General features: G+C 40.6%; 1 protein-coding gene across 1 annotated transcript; it reads left to right on the top strand.

The window, feature by feature from the left end:
- Positions 1-2,886: 2,886 nt before the first annotated feature.
- Positions 2,887-6,415, top strand: LOC106959701 (LIM domain transcription factor LMO4). The gene is made up of 5 exons (XM_015052451.1): positions 2,887-3,262; positions 3,791-4,025; positions 4,121-4,208; positions 4,505-4,663; positions 5,605-6,415. The coding sequence occupies exons 2-5, from the start codon at positions 3,811-3,813 to the stop codon at positions 5,611-5,613; spliced, it is 471 nt and encodes a 156-aa protein (XP_014907937.1). The 5' UTR covers positions 2,887-3,262; positions 3,791-3,810; the 3' UTR covers positions 5,614-6,415.
- The last annotated feature ends 1,545 nt before the right edge of the window (positions 6,416-7,960 follow it).

Genomic DNA, 7,960 nt, shown 5'->3' with positions numbered 1-7,960 from the left:
CCTAAACTAACATTGCCACATCTAAAGCTGCTACTCTACAGCATCACTCCTACAGGGGGATGTCTATAAGATTCATGTAGCAACACAGGGAAGGAAAAATCAAAGAGAAGTAATCGTCAGAGACCAGGATTAAGTGAATTTCACTAATACTCCAGACATGATGATGGGAAGACCAAGACGCCTCCTGAGGACAAACACAGCAGATGCTAAGAAAAACAAATATTTAGATTAATTTTTAAACTGCATATTTGAAGTAAACAAATGACAGTGATGACTGTAGCCAGTACAATAACCAGCCACACAGACAGGGACCTGGAGTTCTGATCCCTCATTATGCTGACACATAAACCACTAACTCAGGTGGAATCATAGTAAAGAGTGTGAACAGTGCTGAATTACAGTAAATGCACAAATAAAAGGTAGTTATTTTTATTGTAATTTGGCACTTCGCCCTCCATATCATACATAAGACACTTACAGTACACCAGGTTGACACAGATGAGCACATGTCATTGTTCTGGTTCTGTTGGAGGTTTCTAGGTATTATCAGGGAGTTCTTTCACTCAGCATGCCTTCATTATTAGGATACACTGGATGTGGGATTGTTTTATTGGGAATGTTCACTCCCATCTAGAGGCAACAATAGAGAACTGTAACACTTCAGGAACCTTCTATTTCAATTCAAAGCATAAAACCAATTCTAATGTGTATATAATTAGAATTTACCTTTCAAGATGGATGATGCCCAATTTTATCCTTAGTCTCTCACAAAAATGTAAATAGTACAGATAGATTGGATGGAACCATGGCCCTGAATGCCACGGGTTCCTCAGCTATATTCCAATTGTTATTTTAATCCTTTTATGTGTATGACTTTGTTTACATTGTTAATATAATTTTTATTATTTTACTCCATTATTGCTGCTCCACTTCCTGCTTTAGATATAGTGTTTAGAAAAGTCCATCTAGGAACCAGTGTTGCAAATTAGCTTACACTATAAGCACCATGATACTGGCATGGGACTGCTGCTTTATTCAGTTTGTCTATGTTGTATAGAGGATCTGCAAAGTTTAAGAAAGAAAGTTCTCACGTTATTGTAATTCCTTCTGACCTTAGGAAGACAATTAAAATAAATACTATTTTAATGTAATGCTTTGTGTTAAAGTGATAACCATAAAAACATGTGAAGGTGTCACATGGAAGGCAACATGTTGCTCCACCAGCTGGAATTTTCTGCATCACAACACTCTTGAAACAATCCTTAATGTTTTAAGATTCATGTTGGACCTAAATGAAACTCTGCTAGGCCTGGACGATAAATCAATTTTATTGATTAATCAAATCTTTGAAGATTTAATGTTTTGGAAAACCTGAATTTTTGGGGGGGGCATGGTTTCACCATGTCAAACCAGGCCACCATCTGGTTTGACAAGCATGTTTTACTTCTATTTATTTGGACTCTGAATTCAGGTCTACTCTATGACAAAATATTAGGGCCAGGCTAAGTCTTTTGAAATGTTATTGCTGTGAAAAACATGAGAGAATAACATCATAATATTAGGTAAAATTGTCTTTATTCTGCTGGTAGACTATGTTCTTGTAATTAAATAAAAATTCCTACAGCCTGGCTCTAATACACCTTCAGACATATTGCAGAAGAAATGATTGAAATAAAAATGTTTATTAGTTAACACTGTTGTAACGAAGCCGCAATTACATCTGTGGATTTTCTCTGTATCGCAGAAAATGGATGGTGGCTTGTTTAGTGATTCTATACTTGGCTTTGCAGGACGTACAGCTGTTTGTGTGTCTGTTGGCCCCTTCTGACAGCCAGACTGTGTGGACCGGCTTCAGCTTCCTCCAACACTGATCACTTATTAAAGTGGAGCTCTGCCTCATCCCTGTTTTAGAAAATTTCCACGCATTTAAGAAACTTTAAAAAAAATTAGGACATAAAAGTATACAAATCTGTCCCATACTCATTTGAGACAAATGCACAAGTTTTTATAATAATAATAAGCCAGCCAAATCTGGTTGTTTTGCAGTTTATTTTGATGAAAAGTGATATACATTTTTTCGAAGCAATCTGTTGCTTTGAAATTAAAACCTACAATATGATGAGAATGAACTGATAAAATTATATTTGACATTTACTGGAAAGCTGCAGGAAATAATGTTTTCAGTTTTGATGTTAAGGAATAAACAGTTTGTGTATCTTGTGTTTTCAGGGAGTTGATTCCAGATCTGAGGAAACTGAAAACCATAGGCACAGTTAGACCTCCAGAAGATGACACTTAAAAATGCTTATCTATTAAAAGAGGCATTAAGTCCATAAGTGCCATAGCAATTCACATGTTTCATGAAAAGACAATTTGATGTGTTTCAGAGGCATCGCATTGGGTGCCTCACAAAACCCAGCAAGTCAAAGAAAAGTAAGAAATACTATTTTTAAACAATGCGTTGCAAATAACCAGTGATTGTTCCCTATATATTAGCTTTGTAGTCAAACAGAGGATAAAGGTCAGATAAGTGCTGCTGAGTGTGGTGGAAAAATAACATTTCCTTCTCCCATTAATACAATTGCAATAAAATTAGAACTAAATGTTTCACTGACTTTATAATTGTTTTAAACTGGAACGATTCAAACAACTTTTCATCGTGTTACTGAATCTTGTCCTCTCCTTTAGATAATTTTTAATAGATGTTTACTGAGTCTCACTAAAGTCATGTAGCCAAGTTTAAGGAGATGTAAAGTTCATATTAAACGGCTACTATAAACCTACAAATCATTTTGACTGTAGACACGCCTCTTGCTTTCTGATTGGCTGCAGCTTTCATTCTGTAGGTTGTCCTCTCCTTTTTGGTCATTTAAACGGCCCCTTGCGCATTTTGATGAATAGAGTCGCTGTCAGATGCGTGGAAAGAGGACGGCTTGTTGAAGACAGGCAGCTGGAAGAGAGGAGAGCAGCCGCGGCATGGCTCCTCCGCCTAGATACATTTAGTTCTGAATCCGCAGAGCTGGATGCCACGGAGAAGCAGCTGAACTACCGCCGCCACCGCGTCACCGTGTTCTCAACGCTGTCGCGCTTTTCGTTGATATATTTTGTCCTTTTTGTCTCATTTTTTATATGGAAGTCTGAGTACAGTTGTGGATGTGGAATCTTAAAGCAACTCACCCGTGACCGTGCCATAGGTTCTCTCAACACTTTTCCAGTTTCTGTAAAGTTGTGACGGAAGAAGGAAACGCTTTGTCCTAATAAGGTAACGCGGCTCTTGTCTCTTGTTTTCAGTCCTCGCGCGCATTCCAGCGTGCAGCTTCTTCTACGAGCTCGCACTCCTTATAAACTTTGAAATTTCCATACATTTCAAAGCTACATACTGTTAGCATGGAAAAAAACACTCCATTATTTGGCCATAAACACAAGCAAAACCCGTCTCTCCGGTTTGGTTTGTTAGTAGTAGTAATAATAATACATTTTAGTTCACAGCTTTTTCTTGTGTTCCATTAGACCATTTACTGATTGACATTAGGCTAAATATTAAAATCTGTATCAGTTTGTAAATCAGCCTCTCACTGGAGCAATATCAGTCATTTGGAATGCTTTTCATGTTAAAGGTTAAACCCTTGCTGCCATTAATCTTAAGAAATCCCTTCCAGTCATCCTTGCAAGTCATTATAACTTGTAATAAAACAGTTCTCACAGGAAGATGAGCTTACTTTATGTATTTTCAGTTTAATCCTTGTAAAGTAAACCTAATAGAGTGATCAACCTGTTTGAACTCTTCCAGGAGCCAGAGGGCCCATCAAGATGGTGAACAGCCAAGCGTCAAGTGTCCCACCAGCTCCCAGGTCGTGTGCCGGATGCGGGGGGAAAATCGCAGACCGCTTCCTGCTCTTCTCCATGGAGCGCTACTGGCACACACGCTGCCTTAAGTGTTCCTGCTGCCAGGCCCAGCTGGGGGACATCGGCACCACCTGCTACAGCAAAGGGGGCATGATTCTCTGTCGCAGTGACTACATCAAGTGAGAAGAAGGAGGCAGAGGAGACGGTGCTGCCTGTTTTAGATTGTTTCAGTAGTCATACAGCGAAGCAAAGCGGTGTGTTTGTGTGTTTCCAGGCTGTTTGGGGCGTGCAGCGCCTGTGGTCAGTCCATCCCAGCAAACGAGATGGTGATGAGGGCACAGGGGAATGTTTACCACATCAAGGTAAATCCCTAATCTGCACCTCACCCTGCTTCCTGCCACATAGAAGACACGCTTAGTATGAACACAAAAGGAACGGTCTTCCTTTTTTCCCTCCCTTAGTCCTTAAACCAATCGGACTTATTATTGTTATATTTTATGTGACATTCTGATTTATTCTGATTCACCTTGGCTGACTTTGCAAACCAGGTGTTTCCTTTTTTTTCTGATTCATTTACGATGAAGCTCTGCTGGTAATATATTTACTGACTTTATTATTATTCATTCAGACTCTGTTTTCCCCCCATACTCCCTTGCAGTGTTTCAGCTGTGCCACCTGTAGAAACAGACTAATTCCCGGGGATCGCTTCCATTACATCAACGGTACAATCTTCTGCGAACATGACAGGCCTGGCGCTGCTTTGCACAACAGCCACCTGGCCCCACTTCAGAGCAGCTCGGTGCTGACGGACCAGAAGGTAAATAAAAGGGTTACTGAGATGATTCTTCAGACCCATGCAGCAAGGGAAAACTAACAGACATTAAGTTAACGCCAGTGGGAAAGAAAAGTCTATTGAATGCAAGTTTTAACACTGACCATGAAAGAAAAACTAACTTTTACATGAGTTTGGAAAATACATCAAGGAACATAATTTGGCACTGAATTAATATTTTTTTTTCACATATTCATTCTTTATACTTTACAAAGAAACGTCATCCCTAACCTCTAACACTGGTTCAAATGAAACATTTTAACACAACAAAAGATAGTCCTCCATCCTGACCTGATGCAGAGTTGTTCTGCTAACTAGTACTGAACTCACAATGCTGCGGCATTCTGGCAGGAGTCATTTATCTAAAGCAAGGCGTTTATTTGGAACACTGGGTTGTATTTTGTCCTCGTTGCCATTTTGCTCCTTTGCAGGTTTGGTAATGTAGCACCAGCCTCTTGTATTAAAAGCGACCACATGACTTTCGTATCAATCATGTGCCCCTCATTTGGGTTTAATCAGCGGTCATGTTTCATAAGTCTGATGACCTGGAAAATACAAGAAACCACTTTTGTTTAAACACATTGTCTGTTTACAAAGTCAAGGAATGGAGGGATGAAATTGTTGCTGAGGGTACAAACTGGTGAAGTGACTACTTGACCCTTAAAGTCAGAAGTAATATTCAATTATTACCATTATTTTGTAAATGAAATCCTTTTTTTATGGATGTTTTTGGAAGCTGCTTTTGGGAAAAAATGTTTGTTTACTGTCATCTTAAACTTCAAATGGTTTTCTTTGGAACACATTTCTACATTTTATGTTATGTGTGATTGAATTAAATAAAGATGACTGTATCCAATCAGAGAGCTTTACTGATTAGCATTGCTGCGTTTTGTGACCTGTTCCTCCTTCTCCTGTCCTGTCTCCAGGTATGCTAAGCGGGGAGAATCCAGAGCGACCTCGTCTCCTTCCCTTCTCAGCCTTCTCCTTCCCTCCATGTATTCTTCCTCCACTGCTACTGGTGCTGTTGTACTTGTTGTTGGGGAGCCTCATTACTCTCCTCCTCTAGTCTCACTTTTCCCAGCGAGGCTCCACTTTTTCCTGTAAGATGTCTTCTCCCTCGCTATTTCAGAGGTTTTCTATAGAACAGCATCTCCATTCTGTTAACACTCAATGGCAAAGTGGTCTGTGTAAAGACTTGAGACTATGTGGGGGCTGCAGTGGCAAAAAGTCTCCTTCAAGACTGAACAAAGCTGGAGGAAAATGGTGACTCAGAAAAGCTGTATAAAACCGCAGAGGGAACAAAAGTCATCACTGCAGAAGTGTGATGGACTGCTGTGAACTTAGAGAAAGTGACTGAACTACATTTGCCATGTCATATTATTCCTCCTCTGTTCTTTTTTAAATCTTTCTAGCTGATCATGAGATCCAAGCACTGAGACTGGCATCTATGATTTGTGTAACTGAAAGTGATTGGTTGTAGGGAGCCATTAAATGATGTAATCCAGGGTTGTACTCACCATAAACGGCTCATCCACGCCTCAGACTCTGCACAAAGACGTGCAATATAGCTGTGATGGTTTTACTGTTTTCCTTCTGTACAGTTTCTCTATCAGATGCCTGTGTAATGTGTTTATGGGTGGTGGGGTGGGGGCTGTGGGTATGAAAACAAAAATCCTATTAAAACAATTTTCCTGTAACATGTCACGAAGCGACCTGAGGTCATTGTGGCATTAGTGCGCCATTGTGTTGCTTGGTACCTGGCATGGTGGATGTTTCTCTCCCTCTCTCTCTCGCCCTCTTTAGCCCTGTATGGTGAAAACATGCCTGATTACCCCGAGGAATGGATTTAGGGGGCTTGAGCTCTGACCATTTACAGAAACAATTAAGCATGAGCCCTGTATCTGTGCTACTGGAGCTCCTGGGAGCCTGATCTTGGGGCATATGCTGTGTGGCTGACTGGCTGGCTGCCTCTAATAAAGCCTAATCTGAAAGGGGGCTAATTAAAGGGGAGTGCCCCCAACCCTGCTCCCCCTCCCCAACAGCCAGGGCATTTGAAACAATCTGATGTATTTACTTTTTATCTTGTTTCAATTAGCTCCCACACAGCCCGGCTTGGTTGGTTGCACAGCGCCCTTTGGTCTGTGCCACTCTCTGCATGGCTTCTGAAAATGATTTCCAAGAGCTGCACCTAATTCAGCTTCGTGCCTTTCTAATGCTGCGTGCAAACGTTAAAGCCCCAGCATACCATCCGAGGTCGCGACTTAATCTTTGTGTGATAGTGGCGGTAGAGCACGCTGCGTGCAGGAAACCAAGTGATAGCATCTGCTCTACTTTCACACCTTGCCTGGGTGTGCGGCTTGCCATCAAACTTCCCTTTTAATGCGCTTAGCTATTTCAAACCGTCCCACTTGTCATGGTCTAGGCTGATGCTGCATCAATTATTTATTCCACGTCTGATCAAGAAGCGTCACGCAAATTCATTAACGTATGTAAATGATCACAATTACAATTATCTTTGTATAGTGATGGTGAAAAAATACAACCTCGGCACACTCCTGAGTCCCAACGCACCACAAGTTACACTTTGCATTCAAACTAATCAAGCATCATCTGCCTTCTCCTAATTAGCCAGACCGTTTTCACATGCCAATTAGCAGGTCTCATGAAAAAGCTCTCTGCCACGAGGCGTTGTCTTTTATCAGAGCTTCTGCAGGTGTGTGGTTCATCATGTAGCCTGTGTCATAGGAAAGTGTTTATTCATGCTAATTAATCATATTAACACATGCATGAGTGTAATTGCCGAAGCTCCTTCACCTCACACCGTGTGAAGACTTGAGAAGATGCCGGGGTATTTTTATGTGCTTATGATGAAGAGGAAGAAGACCAGCGAATCTTCCTTCTTTTTTTTGCTAAACCTTTCTGTGATAAAGTTCAAACATCTCTGCCTTCCTTTGTGTGAGTGGAAGAGTCTAGGCCTTCACAACACCTCTGTGATTGGTTTGTTACTAAATGTAAATTAAATTGTAAAAAGGAAACTTTGATTAACAAATGTCCCAAGAAAAATAATCTATAACTGAAATTTTCAACTTAAGGTCTTTCATGTGAATGTTTATGTTTATATCATTAAAACCACTGGTCGGTAAGTTTTATTGTGCCAGGTTATATAAAAGGTAAGCAGGATTGCAAACTATTTGATGTAAGACTCACAGGTCACCACTGCGGTCCCCAACAGACCAACAAGAGTGTTACAAGCAGAGACTGAGCAATGTCACTGCAAGCATC

The sequence above is a fragment of the Poecilia latipinna genome, unplaced genomic scaffold (genome assembly GCF_001443285.1).
Source record: "Poecilia latipinna isolate Pla-1442-1.1 unplaced genomic scaffold, P_latipinna-1.0 Scaffold1110, whole genome shotgun sequence".
Classification (NCBI taxonomy): Eukaryota; Metazoa; Chordata; class Actinopteri; order Cyprinodontiformes; family Poeciliidae; genus Poecilia; species Poecilia latipinna.
The sequence above is the reverse complement of the archived record's forward strand: the minus strand, read 5'-3'. Positions and strand labels throughout refer to the sequence as shown.